This window comes from Corvus moneduloides, chromosome 15, assembly GCF_009650955.1.
Source record: "Corvus moneduloides isolate bCorMon1 chromosome 15, bCorMon1.pri, whole genome shotgun sequence".
In the NCBI taxonomy this organism is placed as follows: Eukaryota; Metazoa; Chordata; class Aves; order Passeriformes; family Corvidae; genus Corvus; species Corvus moneduloides.
The window spans coordinates 2,144,021-2,160,457 of record NC_045490.1 but is presented as its reverse complement, the minus strand read 5'-3'; the positions used below and the strand labels follow the sequence as shown (position 1 = coordinate 2,160,457).

The following is a 16,437-nucleotide window of genomic DNA, read 5'->3' as shown; positions in this document are numbered from 1 at the left end:
GCCAGCTATTCCTGGGATGGGGGATCAGGCATGGGAGATGGGGTTTCCAGGAGTCCTATGCTTGGCATCTGCTCTGGGCAGGGGTTCAGGATGGTCTGGGGCTGCCCTCCCAACCTGCTACGGCAGAGATCCCACCTCATTAGAGCAGAAAAAAACAATTAGGACCCTTGCCCCTTCTCCAGCTCAGAGGAAGATGCAACAAGACTGGGGAAAATCAGGTACAACAGCTGGGAAATGGATGAGTTTTCCTCCACCTCCTTCACAGGGCGTTTGTGGGCAGCTGTGAGCGTCCCCACAGCTGTCCTGGGAGAAAAACCAGGGTGGCACTGATGCCCACACTGAGCAGGTTGGTGGGCTGGGAAGGGAGCAGAAAGGAGGCCTAATTCTGCTTTTAAAAATGACCTCCCCAAACCCCCTTTTCTCCTGCTCCCTTCTTGGGATTTCACTCCTGTCTGCAGCTAAATCTTCCTAAAAAGCAATTTTACAGCCAAAGTGAGCTCAGCCTCAGGCAACCCCTCCTTGCCGAGGCTCACGTTTCCAGCGAGGCAGGAAAACTGGCCAGGATCTGCTCCAGGCCGCTGGGGCTGCACGGAACTTGGAAGGCTCGGCTCTCCTCAGAAAAGCTGTTTCCTGAAGGATCTGGCACAGCCCTGCCCCGGCAGGCCTGGCTGAGCTCATTTGTTCTCTCAGCTCGTTCTTTCCTGGGGTCTCCACGCCGTCATCTCCCGGCCAGCGAGGGTGGAACCCCGGGGTGGATGTCCCAGCTGGGCGCTGGCAGGGCTCTGCGCCCTCTCCAGCTGCTCCAGAGCCGTTCCAGGGGCACAGCTGGTGCCAGGCACAGGCTGGGTGCTGCCACAGCTGCTCCAGGAGCCACCCCAGCACCACACGGAGCTCTGCCAGGGGCTCAAGGCCAGCTAAAAGAGCTCAAAGAGCACTTCAAACTCCCCTCTGTGGGAGCAGAGCTTTGCAGGCACAGAGCAGGAGCACTGCCAGGAAAATCCAAACCCCCACCGTGCCGTGCCATGGGGTGAACGTGGTGCCAACACCCAGAAAGGGACAACCCCTGGCCCCAAAGCTCAAGTGTGACTGCTCTGCCTCGGAGGACCCACCTCTGTGGCTGCACTCCACAAGAGCTGCGTGGGCTGAAGGACTTGCACTCACAAAAGCCCCTTCTGACAGCATCAAAGACCTGCTTCAAGAGGCCACAGTCTCCAGAAATTTCCCATAAAAAGTCAAATCCTCAAAGGCAGCACTCACAAAACAGAGTTCCTGCGGGCTGGGTGTTGTAATGTGGGGCAACCCTGGAACTCTCTTCCCATTCCAGGAAACCAGCCCGACAGACAAACCCAGTGGCACCTTCTCAGGTCGTGGTGGTGACCCTGAGCTTGGGACACTTTGGGGTTTGCTAAGGAAGCCAGAGTTGCAGGAGGCATTCTTAAGAACTGCAGTGGCCACAGCGCCTGATGCTGCTCTGCAAGGGGCTTCCCAGAAAGCAGAGGCCTTGCAGGAAACCACTGCAGCCAAATCCCCCTTGGTAATGAAATTCAGATGCTCAAAATGGGATTGGGAACAAGCTCCAGTATTCCCAGAAGCTGAACACAATCAAACCCCCAGCAAATCTAGGGACACAGAACCACATTTCTGCAGAAAAAAAAAGTCCCAGGCTGCTTGACTGAGCTCACCTGGACAACACCCCTGGACTGAAAGAGCTAAAGGTGGGGTTCAGCTGTAAAAGACTCGTTGTCATCTCAAACTGGGAAAGGCAAAGAACTGCTCCAGAAAGGAATCAGGCTCCAGTACAGCCAGCAAATACCAAAAGAGCCTTCCCTTACCCCCAGGTGAAATCCTGTTTCAGAAGCAGAGCTTGCACAGCCTCGCACTGGGGAGGTTCTGGCTCACGGAACTGCTCCAGGGAAAGCCACCAGCTCCTGACTGCTCCAGGAGGAGCAGCAAAAGCACCACGATTCCCACTTCCAATAACACAACTTCCCCGAAGCAAGAGGGCTCCTGAAGCTGTCCCAGCCTTTCGTTTCCAGCAATTTCCACCCCCTTTTTTTCCCGCAGTGGAAATCCCAATGACACGTTTCTGAGCGAAGGGAAACTATTTCAACACCAAGGAGAAACAAATACTGGTGAGTGTGAGCAGCAGAGCTCTGACCAGGCTTCTCTTCCAAAAATAGCAGCGTTTTGGTGGGAATTTTCTGTGAGTGCAGCACAGCCAAAGCACAAATCCAATTTTTCCAAGTGATGCCCTTTGCCAGTTTGGCTTTCACCTTTCCCTGCTGGCAGGAGCACTTGTACAGCAAGGGCTTTCCTGCTGTAACATCAGGTGAGCTTTGCTTTTGCTGATGTTACAATGCCAGGACAAGGCAGAATCAGAAACCCAGAGCAGATTCCCCTGCTCAGAAAGGGGTGGAAATGATTTTTTTTCCTCACACCACTCAGCGAAAAAGCAAAGCCCACAAAAGCCTTTATGTTTCTAGAAGAGCCAGGAGGCAGAGCACAGCACAAAGGGCTGCACTAAACAGACCTGACAGCCACTGGAAGTGATTATGGTACCGTGACATTCCTAAATGTCCTCATTAGATACTCGGGGCTGGGGGTAAAGACAACTCTGTGGTCAAAGAGACTCCCCTCAGGCTGCTGGTTTTCCCAAAGGATATTAGGGATCCTTTTCCCCCCCACAGCAGCAGCCACCAGCAATCCCCCACACCACAGAGTGCCATGGATTATCCCATCTGTTCTTTGGGCATAAAACCCCTCGTGTTGGACATGTCATGCCACAGAAATCCTGTCTTTGAGCAGCCAGCCCCAAACACCACGGGAGGAAGCTGAGGCTGTCAGTCAGCTGGAATTCCATTGTTCTTTCCTCCTCTCTGGATGTCCCCTGGGACAGGGAAAGCAGCGTGGGAGCAGTTTTGGGCAGCCTCACACCACCCTCAGCCCTGTGCTGTGCCTGCGGGGTTCTTGGTCTTCCACTAAAGAATTCTGGAGGGCCAGAGAAATCCTGAGGGGTGTAACACTCACTGGGCACTCTGCTAACAAATAGAGAGGTTTTAAAGGACACACTGCAGGCCAAGCACTCAGGCTGTTCAGCAGATAAGAGCTGAACTACGTGTATGCTCACACACAGGCTGGGAAAAGTTCCTGCCGTGCCAAAACCAGCACGGATTTTGCTGGAGCCCACTCTCCTACCTGGCAGAAAGGGGATGATCCTTTGCTTGGGGTCCTTCTGGCCTCCTTCCATCGGGAACTTGTCCAGCATCTGCATCTGGAAAAGGAAATGCAAGAGAGGTGGTGAAAGGCAGGGATTAACACGAGGCCACTCTGCCCAGGAGGGGACGAAGCAGGAGAGGAGACAGAACGTGCCCAGAGACCTCCAACCACCCCCTCCTTTGGAAGGAAGGGGATGGAGATGCAAACTCTCCCTTGGTTTCCCTAGGGCATGGATCTGAAGCTCACAGGGATTTCTGCAGCTCACAGGTGCCTAGGGGATATTTGAAATGGGTCTGTCTGTCTCTGTTGGAGCTCTGTGCCTAAATAATTCAGCCTTTATGGGAGCACTGGAGACAACCTGCCCAGGAAGTGTCCTGAGCACCTAGAAAGTCTCATCAGCCCTGCACACGCAGTAGTTACACTTTTTTTCCTTGGATCTCAAAGACTGGGATAAAATTATTGAGGTTTTGAGCAGAGGGGGCAGGAGGAAGGAGGTATTTTTCCCTGCGTTTCGAGAATTAAAAACTCCCCCAAGAGTCCCAAAGACAACAGGAAAACCAAAAGGAGCTCTCAGAGTGAAAACGAGAGAATTCAGAAGCAGGGTGGCACTGAGCACAACTGGGCTGCATTCACAGCTGCTTCTCAAAACAGTTGGGAAGGAAATGGAAGGAAATGGAAGGAAAATGTCCCCAGACCTGGCACCAAGCAGGGACTGTGGTGACATTAGAGCAGCCCCAGGGAGGATTCGGCTCCCCCAGGCACTGCAGCCTCCCTGGGCATGCCAAGATCTCTTGTTCTTCCCTCAATCCACAAAAATCCAGGCTGCCACCACATCCCCCTAACTCTGTGAAACCCTCCTGTTGTGCTGTGGTGGAGAGGTGCCCCTGGCCCTGCTCTTCCTGCAGGGAAGAGCTCAGGAAAGCTTGGGACTGGGGAAGGGTGAGGAAAACGAGGCATGAACGCTGCACATCTGATTGTGGTTAAACAACACAATCCTGGAGGCACTGGAAGCAATCCTGGAGGCACTGGAAGCTTTCCCTGCCTCTGCTGGAGCCCCAGCTGAGGACCCCTCGCTCCCGGAGCACCGTGAGCCTCCAAGGCACGCATGGTGCAGGCTGTGCCTCTCCCAGCAGCACGTGCCTGGGCTGTGCCTCTGGCCAGATCCCTTCCCAGCCATGTGATCCCACCAAATCCATCCAGAACTCCAGCCCAGACCATCTCCATTTCCTTCTGCTGGGCTGCAAAGCAGCTGCTCAGTGTGGGGACCCTTTGCTCCAGCCCAACCCAGTGCCACCAGTACCACTCCAGTCAGACCAGACCTGCCTGGGCTGGCACCATTCAGAAGCTTGGCAGTCACCAAATGCTCTTTTTTCTTGCTGGAAGGAGGGAAAGAGGTTGCAGAGTGCTTGGAGCACTCTCTGGCACTCACAGGAAGAGGAGAAGGCAGGGGGGGTGATCCCATGGATCCCACCCAGCCTGGCTGCCACATCACAGCTCTGGAGGAGGCTGCAGCCAACACCAGCTCATCAGCTTTCCTGGGCATGAGCCTGTGGGAAGAACAGCTGGAAACCTCACTCCAAGGAAAACAAGCCCAGCGCTGGCTGTAACCACGGGAGGCAGTTTGGGAGAGCGGATCCAGATCCACAGAAACCCAGCCTGGGGCTGAGGGTTCCTCCAGAGCACCACACACACGGAAAAGCACAAAAAAGAGAGTGGAAAAGATCAGCTCCAGACCAAAGGGATGCCACCAGAGACAAGGAGAAGCCAGCTGGCAGGGCTCCAGGTTTTGAGGTTCCCTGTGTCCTCCCTGCTGCTGCTGATCGTGCAGGATGGGGATACAGCAGGGGCCGTCACGCTGCTCTTGCCAAGGAAAGCCAAGGAAAGCAGCCCTAGCTCTGGAAAAGGGATGGGAAAAGGGGAAAAGTGCAGCAACCCTACAAACCCTGGGGGAGGGATGCACAGACAGGCACCAGAAGATGGTCTGCAGATTGCAGTGCCAAGTTTTCCTGGGAGAGCACCCTTCTCCCCAGCCATGTGGGGACAAGAGCTGTGCGAGGGGGGAGGTCGGCATGGGGACACTCCCACAAACCCTCCTTACAGCAAAGGTGTCCATCCCAGCTCCAAACAGGACTGCTCTCACCACATTCCCAGAAGGGGCCACCCGAGATCCCGGGGCCATGGGCAGACAGGGCAGGGGAGATGCAGACAGACACAAAACATGGGAGAGCACGGAGAGGCCAAGTCTGGCTCTCAGCAATGCGCTCAGCCAGCTCAGGAAGAAAAATGAAGGGAAAAAAACATCCCCCAGCAACAATTAATCTATTGTTTCTCCCCTTCCAAGATTATTTTTAAGCATTTGTGACAGAAAGGAAAAAAAGAAAAAGATTGGAGTGGATGCAGTTTGAAGACATTTGGTGGTTTTTAGGATGTGGGAAGCTGTTGTATCCCACTTTTCACTGACCCCTTTGCAGCAGGGAGAGGGATCACAGCTTGCCAGGCCCTGGAGCCAGGACTGGGGCACAGAGCCCAAGTGGGGTATCCAGTCCAGGCTCCCCACACCAACGCAGGGCATGTTTATCCACATTTATCTCCACCACCAACTTATCTTATCAGTTCTCTGTTTTCCTTAGGAACCCAGGAATGTCTGGGCAGCGAGTCTGGAGTGAGGCAGACGGTGGGAACCCCCTGTCCCCATCCCGAGCTGTCCATTAACAGGATCATCCAGGAAAAATAAACCAGGATAACACCCGCAGGGATGGGCAGCCTTTGAAAAGCAGCTTCGTACCAGCAGCTCAGCAGAGCTGCTTCATCAACAGGAAACTCATAAGATAATATCCTAATTGGACCAATTAGCAGTGCTGCGGGCTGCAGGGGATCCTGGGGAGAGGGGAATGTCCCTGCTCAGCAGGATTCCCGGGAAGCAGAGGGCTTTGCCCCAAAAAGAGCTGCTGGTGCAGTGCCAGAGGGGTTTATACCACGCAGACAGGGTGACCCCAGAGACTTGGCTGCTGCAGGAGAGGGCCCCAGGTGTCACAGCCTGCAAGCAGGACATGTCACTTCCCAGCTGGAAAAAGTGTGGAGAAATCGCTGCCAAAAACCCGCAGCCTCAAGCCAAGTGCCAGCAGGTAATAAGGTGTGCCATGCTTTGCTTCTCCTCTGATCTCCACAGTGCAGTGGAAGAGTTTTTCCCTCTTTTCAAGAGGATTTGTTGAATGAGACGAGAGGAACAGGCAGGATCCGATGCCCAGAAAGTTTCACCTGCACAGGAGGCAGAACTGCTGCCTTGCGCAGAGCCCAGAGAGGCTGTGGGGTCTCCTCCCTGGGGATATTCCAGAGCCAACTGCACACATCCTGTGCCCTGTGCTCTGGGATGGCCCTGCTGGAGCAGGGAGGTGGCACCAGTGACCCACTGTGGTCCCTGCCAGCCTGACCCATTCCGGGATTCCGGGATTCGCTCTGCTTGACTGACAGAGGTTCAGCCTAAAACCACATTGCTCCTTTGTGGCCCAGCAAGAGAGAGCTGCCCTAATCCATGCCTCCAGCAGCCAGGCCTATTATCCAGAGCAGAGCAGCCAGCTTTTGACACCACTTGAAGGGAAAAGGGGGGGAAAAAAAAAAAAAGAAGTTCAACAAAAGACTTCCCAGTCTGGCCAAGCGTGGTGGCAGAATCACAAGAGACTCTTTGTGAGAAGGACACAGCCCCGCCGAGGGAAGGCAGGAACAGCACGAGCAGTAGCCTGCCACGGAGGAAAGATGAGCCTGAGCCAAGCCTGCTCTCATCCCACACTCCCCAGCTCCCCATGGGCCCCATCCCTGGTGAGCAGGGAACGCCACAGGCAGCCGGGCACACCCCGTGTGTCCCTGTCCCTGCGGAGCGAGCTCCAGAGGGGACACTCCCGGCCACTGCTCTCCCTGACCCCACATGCCCAGCTGGCCATCAGCCAGGGAAGCAGAGCCCCACTCCAGACTGGAGTCACCAGCATCCCACTGATCCCCAGATGAGGCGGAACAGGGATGCAGCTCCTGCCATCCCTGCCAGCGCAGGAGCACCCGGCCCCAAAGGGACAGGATGAGGGACACAGTGCCCCGCTGGGAACCAGGGACTCCTCAAAGTGCTCCCGCAGATCAAAGCACTGGAATCAGCTGGTTTGGGAAAGCTCTGCCAAGCAATAGTCTGGGAAAGAGACATCTGGCAGCAGCTCACAGGCTACTGATGTTTAGTCTCTCTGTGATCCTACAAGAGGCACCTTCCCTGCATCCTCAAGGGCTGTCTGAACAAACGGGGGGGTGACAAAAAACCCACAGCAGCCCAGGAGATAAAAGGATTAACAAGGAGCGAGCGCAGATCCCAAAAGCGGGATGCCAGTGCTGGGGCAGCACATAATTCCCATTCCATGGCCAAGGCGAGCTGGGTGTTCACAGCGTGAGGAGTTCAAGCGCATTTCACACACCACCAGGAGAGGCAACCCCGGCCCCCCCAGCACGAGGAAATGGCATCACAGAGGCAGGATTGTGAAAAGCCTCATGGAAAACTTGAAGCATCGCTCAGCAATCGACAAATAAAGAATTAACTGAGGTCGGAGGGAAAATGAAAGGGCCACACAAATCGTCAGCGGCTGCCACCGCAGGAGAAGTTTCCTATGAAGTCACAGGAAGCATTAGGCACACGCTGGTGCCTGGGAATAGCTCCTGGCGTGGGGAGCAGTGGGGCTGGGCAGGACACACCCTACACCCGTGGGGACCCCAGGACTGAGCCACCACCAGCTCTGTGTGACCCCATAAAGCACGTGGAACAAACCCAGGGAGCTGAGGGGGCTCCACCTGCACTCGGGGGCTCTGAGGATGTGGCAGCTTCGCATCTCCAGGTCAGGTCTGAGGACAGTGGTCTCCAAAAGCAGCTGGGCAAAAAGCTTCCACTGTTCAGGGCAGGAGATGGTTCCTGCCTGAGCACTCAGAGTTCCACAGAATCAGAGTGGTTTGGGTTGGGAGGGACCTTAAAGTCATCCCATCCCACCCCTGCCATGGGCAGGGACACCTTCCACTGTCCCACGCTGCTCCAAGCCCCATCCAGCCTGGCCTTGGACACTGCCAGGGATCCAGGGGCAGCCACAGCTCCTCTGGGCACCCTGTGCCAGGGCCTGCCCACCCTCCCAGGAAGGAATGTCTTCCCAATATCCCATCTAACCCTGCTCTCTGTGAGTTTGAAGCCATTCCATTCGTGTCAAGTCCTGGAAGTCACCTTTCTCATGCCACTACTCTCCTAATCCATTCTCCACTTAATTTCTGATACTTGCAGCCTCTCTTTGGCATTGGGGTGGCAGGGCCCAGGCTGCAGGGATGAGCACAGCAAGGAGCAGAGCACCAACACCCCAAAGCACCAACCCTGAACCCATAACCTCACCCAGCTGTGGGGAGTGACTGCTGCTGGAGACGTGCTCAGGGACAGAGCAGCAATACCCGGCAGTTCCTCTTCCCCCTCGCAGCCATGGGAACATCCCTGCAGCACAGCTGGGGCTGTGTCACACAGGATGTGCCCCTGGAAACAGCCTTGGGAAGAGCTGGTGCCAAAACCCACAGAACCACCACCAGAGCCATCGCCGGAGACGTCACGGCCGTCGGGAAAGCTGCACGGATGAGTCGTATTCATCCACATCCTCCCCTCCAGCATCCCAAAACATCCCAAAACAGCATCTTCCCAAATGCTGGGAAGAATGGGAATGCATAAGATTTTAGTTTCTGTTGTGGAAATGGAAACACTGGAGAAAGACCAACAAATCTGCCCTATTTCATGTGAGGCCGGGGCAGGACAGGGGCAGCAGGGCTGTGCCCACATCCTCCACCAGATCAAGTTTCACACCTCACACGGTGCTTCACACCCAGAGCCAACCCCACTGAAGCGTTTCGGGGTCACAGAGAGACTCCAGAACCTCAGCATGACCTGTGCCCAGCTCCTCCTCCAAATAGCTCCTGATCGGATTCCTCCTCCACCCCTCCCTTCCCCAAACACTCCCCTCCTCAAGACAAGCAGCAGCAGACCGGTGTGCATTCCTTCCCTGAAATTAATACCGAGTTTTAAACCTGTGGCAGGCCCAAACATGATGAGACAGAGGAGGAGGCAGCGTCTGAGCTGAGCAAAAGCTGCAGCCCCAACCCTCCCCAGTGGGAGGGCACTGCTGGTCGGGACCAGCAGCCTCATGACCCTCTTCTTGCATCACACATGTTGTTATTTTCCCCGCTGTTCCTTCCCCAAACACAACCCCCATGTTCCAAGTCAGCAGAAAAGCCAACATTGAGAGATTTTTGCCTCCACACGAGGGAGGATTTCATGGTTTGGGTTCACGGTGGTGTCACCAAGAGCAGCTCCAGGGCAATGCACAGGTGCAGAAGGAGCCACTGCAGTCCTGAGGGGTCTCAACCCTCTTTTCAACACCCAAACTCCTCGCTGAGGGAGGCATTTCTCAAAGTCTGCTATAACAACCCATCTTCTTCCTCTCCAAAAATGCCAAGTACCAGCCCATGGCTGATGGTGAAGGATCAGCTTGCAGAGGAAAACGGGAGCACAAGGAATTCTCCCCAAGTTGCACAACAGCACCTTGAGCATTGAAAAATACCTGGTTTGGCTAATTTAATGTGATGTCAGCACTGAGAAATGGCATCCAAGTGAAACCCTAAATGTTCAGTCAAAGGCAGTATTAAAACAATAAATTCACCTCCCTTAATTACACCTCCCCAGCCTCATCCCCAGGATCTGATTTCCACGCTGCCAGGTGAAGAGAGCCACAAACCCCAGTTAGAATTCAGTGACTCAGCCCTCCTGCAAAGGCCTCGAGATGTGGTCCCAGCGAGGCAGAAAGGCTCAGGGAGGTGGAGTTGTGCACAGGGAAGATGCTGGGTGTCCTCATACCACCAGGGATCATTTCTGATGTGGTTATTGCTCACTCCGCAATCCCAGAAAACACCAGAACATGGAAGTCACCACAAAAGGGTGCAGAGCAGCATGCTGGGGGTGGGAAGATGAGCAGAAGGGGTGCCATGAATCCAGGAAAACCCTGGAGTCAGCATGGCCCCACAGAGCCCTGCAGCATCCACCCACTTGGCACCACCTCCCGTTTTCCCCTCTCCATTTTCTGGCTAAAAGCTGTGAGTCACAGAGGAAGGGCAGATCCTGAGCTCTTCCCCACCCCACCAGGTCTCCCCTAATCCAGCTGATGGATCCAGCCTTCCTCCCACCCAGGAAAAGTCTGTGCTGCATGCCAGTGATGGGCATGAGGAGACGGGCAAGCCTCAGGGCATGCTGGATAATGGGAAAAACGTGCAAGGGAAGCGAGGAAAAATGAGCATCACTTCTAGGATGGAGCAAAACAGGTTAAATTGTTCCCCTGCGCCCAGGCCCCCCAGGAGATCTTTGCAGAGGTCCACAGCCCTTTGCCAAGGGACCCCAAACTGCCAGAAATCCCTCACCAAAAGCACCTCCAGCAGCCAGCACAGGAGCAGTGATTTACAGCAGCCTGTGAGAGCCTGATGTCATCTGCTGAAAGGGTGGGAAAGGAGTGAGGAATCAGGAGTGGGGGGAAACACCTTGTCCCTTCAGCTTCATCACCTTCCCCTGCAGGGGCAGCACAAGCCCAGCTCTCATTCCTGTCTCCCACTCCCCATCCAAGTGCACAGATCCACTTCTTGGCTGCCCAGGGTGTGTGGGTGGTGCTCCCAGCAGTCTGTGCTGTACCAGAAGGATTTAACAACAGAAACAGGTCCTGGGCATTTCACTGAAAATCCCCCACTCTGAGACACAGCACTCCTTCACACTGATTTACTGCTCCCCATCCTCAGCTTCTCCCCAGGCAGCATCAATCAGCTTGAAACGGGTTCATTTGGGATCCAGGGCTGCTGCCACATGATATAAATCGCGAGTCTTTCCACCAGCACAGTGGGCTGTGTTAGATTGATTAAAAGCACACAGGGATGCTGGGCTCACGTCAGTCCAGACCCACAAAACCTCATCGAAACCCCCTGGCACAGGCAGGCACCTCCCCAGGGACAGAGCCCATGGCAGAGGGCAGGACAGGGGCCACCAGGGCCCTGGCAGGAAGGAGGCAGCTGAATTTCCAGAGCTTTTCCAATGAGTAGCTGGGGAGTGGAAGGGCATCAGCTCACCCCTGACTCAGGGAGAGAGGAAACAGGAAAACCTTTAACCACTGCATTATCCAAAAACTCCCCCAAAAATCCACACTGGATTGTCAGCACAGGACCTCAGCTCCATCCCCAAGGGATGGAACTTTTATCCTTCCCATCTTTTGGCTCCACGGGTTTCACTCAGGCTCCCTCCGGGATCAGACGCTGCGATGTGCCAGGATGTCCTTCCCACAGGGCTGGGAGTGCTGTCTCCTGCAGCTGCTCCGCCAAGTTTCCAGAGGGAAGGAGAGCAGGGGTGCCAAGAGGGATGAATGAACAGAGGGCAGGCTCAGGAGCCAGCCCTCCTTTGCCTTGGGTGCGTCTGGGAACAAGGGACCAGCCGATGGGAGCAGGCGGAGATGGACTCACAACAAACCAAAGCTGCACTCGGAGCAAAAGGAAAGGGAGATCAGCTTGGAATGAGCCAAGAGCCATGGAGCGCTGTTCCCAGCCTGGAATGAGCCAAGAGCCATGGAGTGCTGTTCCCAGCCTGGAATGAGCCAAGAGCCATGGAGTGCTGTTCCCAGCCTGGAATGAGCCAAGAGCCATGGAGTGCTGTTCCCAGCACTGCTCGAGACAGGTTTCAGCTCCCCGAAGCGACGGTGATTTCTCCTGCGGCCGTGCTGCCCAGCACCGCTGCACGTCCCGGGTGTGCTCTGGCCTGGGAATGCTCATCCAGCACCTCTCCAGGGAACACAGGCTGCTGATTCCCGGGGGCAGGCACAGCTTTGAGCTGCCAGGCACAGAAGGGGGTGCCAGCTCCAGCCCATGCTGAGTCCCTGACCTGCCCCGGCGCTGGCACGCTTGGGAATGCGCCGGCTGCTGCTGCCAAAGGCTGGAACGCTATAAATGGGAGACATTTGGAGAGAGAAAACATTAAGGAGCCAACTTTTAACTAGGCTGAAGTGCATTGGGCTGTGCATGTTCTTTGCGGAGGGAGAGAGGAGGAGAATGGTGAAGGTCTTTTGACGCACTGCTGGAAAAACAGCGGCTGCTCCCTCTGCAAACAGAGGGAGCCCTCATTTAATGGGAAGAGTTTCTCCTCCTCCCGAGTTCCAGGATGGGAATTCACTATTCCTGCACTTCTGCATGTGGTGTTTAAGCTCGTGGCTCTGGGTGCAGCCTGGGCACAGAGGACAAAGCAGTTGCTGGTGCTTTGTAGCAGGAACCTCGCTGGAGGAAGCTCTGGGTTTTTCCCTGTCCTGCCTTTCCTGATCCAACTGCCTGAGATTGAGATCCTGCTGATTTATTTTTGTGGGAGGGTGAAACCACAAAGTTCATTGCACATACAACTGCTCAGAATTTTGCTGAACTCCGTAAACCCCGGAGAAAAGAAAAACACAACAAAACCAAAAGAAATCCCCAAAGTGTTGAAATAAGATTCCTGTTACGAAAGAGCTCTCCAGAGAGCCCTGTTTACCATCCCTGGACACAAAAAACCATCCAACTCCTGCAGCCACAGCCTGGCTGAGCTGCCTCAGGGCTTTTCCATCAAAGAGGCCGGCCCAGAGCAGGCATGAGCCAGGAGAGGGGTGAATCCAGGCTGGCATTCCCACCTGGAGGAGCCCTGTGCTGCTGGGGGCACTTTACTCAGCAAGGCTGTTCTTTGCTCTCCACATCGGGAGGATTAAGATAACACTCACTTCACCTTTGAATAACACTCACTTCACCTTTGAGAACGCCTGCCAGGAGCCCGGGTTAAATAATGGAGGAGGAGGAAAAAATGGAGGAGGAAGAGAAGAAGACGGAGGAAGGCAAGCACTGAGCTGCCAGTAATGGAAGCAAGAGGCTCATTTTAATTTTTCAAGCCTCCAACTGCCTGAAACAAGCTGATGAGAACAATTCCTCTTTGTGTGCCAGCTCCAGCCTTCGGAGCCCATTAAATGTGGTGGATTATTGAAAACCTCTCGGAATCCCCGAGACACAGACCTTCCCCTCTCCCTGGCGCCTGTGAGGAGGTGAGGAACCCCCTCCAGAAGGAGCAGTCTCCCTTCCACACGGAGCTGACAGGCACAGACCACTGCCTGCTGCCAGTTTTCTCATGGAAGTAGGCACCACTTCAACAGACTATTTATTTTTCGGTGTTCCACACAAAGCTGTTGGCCCCAGGGCCGCAGGACTCTCTCCAAGATGACACAGCTCCAGGTGGGTCAAAGCTGAGAGTTTCCAGCTAAGAACCTGGAGGATTTGTTAAACATATGGACAAACAAGAGCACTGGGAAACACACTGGATGCAGAGACAGACAGGAATGGGAGAGAGAACCAGAGCCAGTTTTAACGTTGCTTCCAATTCCCAGTTTTTCTGTCCCTGAATTGTGCAGCGAGCACGTTGAGCCCAGCCTATGTCGTGTCTCCTGACATGAGCCCTGGCCTCAAAATTAAAGCTCTGTGCAAAGAAGTGGCCACAGAACATCACCCTCTGCTGCAGCTTCAGCTGGGACAAGGACTGAAGGAAAGGGTTTTGACCTTCCTAAAGGGGTGACCTGTCCCAAAGAGGGGCATCCCTGAAACGTGCCAGGGGGCAGCTGGGGGGGGGTCGGGCTCTGCTGGCAGGGAACAGGGACAGGAGGAGAGGGAACGGCCTCAGGCTGGGCCAGGGGAGGCTCAGGGTGGACAGCAGCAGGAATTTCTCCGTGGAAAGGGAGCTCAGGCCTTGGCAGGGGCTGCCCAGGGAGGTTTGGAGTGCCCATCCCTGGAGGTGTCCAAGGAAGGGCTGGAGGTGGCACTCAGAGCTCTGGGCTGGCGACAAGGTGGGGATGGGGCACAGGCTGGGACTTGGTGGCCTCAGAGATCTTTTCCAACCTCAGTAATTCTGGGATTCTGAGAATGTGGCTGCAGCCAAAAGGCAGAGGATGCTGAGGACATGGAGTGGGGCTCCATGGGGGGCTGGCAAGAGCAGGAAAGGTGTGAAAGGGTTGGATTTAGGATGTTTTAGGAGTGCAGCAAGACAACAGTGGCTCTCGGTCACATGAAGACCTGAAGTGACTGCCAGCCGTGCCTGATGAGCTCAGAATGACAAAGGGGGGAAAAAATGTTTCTTTTTGGGGGTTTCCATGAGAAACCACAAGAGACCAGCCAGAATCCGTTCTGTAACCAGCAGTGCCACTCCTTGCAGCCAAGGGTTTCAAGAGGATCCTTCCAAGGAACTCATCAGGCTCCTCCCACGTGGTGCATCCCACGCGATCCAAGTGAGTCCCACAGTCACTCCATGGCTTTTCCACTTCTGGCAGGGCTGGAAACATCTCCCAGGCAGCACCAGAGCCTGATCCTCTCTCTCTGGCCACCACAGAAGCCACTCCCATGTCTGATCGCCACCCTCCATGCCAGCTGACATTCCCAGCATCCCTGCCAGCCCCAATTAGTGTCCTGGATACAGCTGGCATCCCTGTAAGCATCAATCCCATTCCCTTTATTTCTTAGGAACAGCATCCATCTGCTCCCAGCAGCTCACATCTGGAACAGTGAGCGTTGTGAAAGAGCCTCAGTGCTATTTGAAGGAAATTATTCCTCCAGAAAAGAGATTTATGCAGAACCGAATTTAGGACTCAGAGTTACAAATTTACTACAAATCCTACAGTTACACCACGTTTTAAACTTCAGAATTACAATTTTATCTTCCTTCCTTCCTTCCAAGCTGCTCTCATGTAAATTGCCATGTGACAGAAAGCGTTCATGGAGAACACAAGGAGGAGAGGCAGAGCATCTGCACAGCAAAACCCCTCCTGAGCACTGCCCAGCTCACTGAGCTCCTGCAAAGAGCAGGAGGTGGAGCTGATCCTCGGCTTAAGAATTCTCATCCCAATTTCAGCACCTGGAATGGCAGCCCTGGAGCAGGAAAGGGCACGATCTGAGCACTTCCCAAGGGATGGGAGCCACCACTTCATCTGCTCCAACTGCGGGCCTGGGTCCAGGAGGAAGCAGCCAGTGCCTCGTGCTGAGCCCAATTCAGGAGCGAGTGTTGGTCACCAGCCCCGAGAGGAGGTGACAGCTCCCTGTGGGACAGTGACTGGCCCCTGGTGTGGCCCAAGGAATGGAAAGAGGTAATTAGGGGAAAAGAGGAGGTCCTGCCACCCTTGGAAGAGAAAGGCAGGGTACAAAGGCTGCTGCAGCTATGAGCTGGAAGCCTGGAATTCTGCAGGACAGGGTCAGGTTTGGCTACCAAGGACAGGAAACAGAAGAGCTCTGCAAGCCCACAGCGCCCAGGCAAAGCCTCAAATGCTCCTGGCCGGAACCTGTGGCATCACTGTGGCCAGGAAGGTGGCTTTTGACACTCCTCATTCCAGCACGGGGAACGCAGCTGCTCTGATGTCTCCAAGGCAAAGGAATTTCCCCATGGAAAGGGTGCTCAGGAATTGGCAGGGGCTGCCCAGGGAGGTTTGGAGTGCCCATCCCTGGAGGTGCCCAAGGAAGGGCTGGAGGTGGCACTCAGAGCTCTGGGCTGGGGACAAGGTGGGGATGGGGCACAGGTGGGACTCTGATCTTGGAGCTCTTTTCCAGCCTCGAGGATTCTGTGGAATCAGAGTCCAGCAGACTCCAGGCTTCACTCCTGGTTCAGTGGGTGTTTGGAGCGTCCTTCCTGCCTGGCTGGGGAGGGGAGGACACTTTGCCCCGTGGCTCTGCCGTCAGCGCTGAGCGTGCTCGTGTTTTCCTTGGCCCTGCTCCTGAAATAATTGTTTAGCCACGATGGAAGGTGACAAATGATTTTAGCTGTGGATTCCCCACTGGGAATATCAGGAGAAACTCCCCAGCCACTCACACGCTGAGCTGCAGCACCTCCTCAGCCCAGGCTCAGCCCCACCAAGCTCTTCTCTCCCACTTGGATCCAGAAGCTTCCATGTCCCTGACAAGGAACAGCCACTGACAGCCAAGGAGGGTGCACCAACCTTCACCCAAATGCAGCCAGAGCTGCTCTTGAACAAACAAACCCTGCTCAGCCTCTGACAGGAGCATGGAAAGTGCAGCCAGAACCACTGGGAACATTGTTAAATGAACAAATATCCCGACCCAAACATGCATGTACTGGGATTGCTCAAGGCTGTGAGGATGGAT

At 54.9% G+C, this 16,437-nt stretch overlaps 1 protein-coding gene across 4 annotated transcripts in view; it reads right to left on the bottom strand.

The window, feature by feature from the left end:
* SH3PXD2B (SH3 and PX domains 2B) overlaps nt 1–16,437 on the bottom strand; it is a 61,165-nt gene that overhangs the window by 31,542 nt on the left and 13,186 nt on the right. For all 4 annotated transcript variants that reach the window (XM_032124961.1, XM_032124964.1, XM_032124962.1 and 1 more), the window contains one exon: nt 3,196–3,271. In XM_032124961.1, the coding sequence (XP_031980852.1) occupies nt 3,196–3,271 (76 nt within the window). Of the gene's footprint in view, nt 1–3,195; nt 3,272–16,437 lie in introns of those variants that run through there.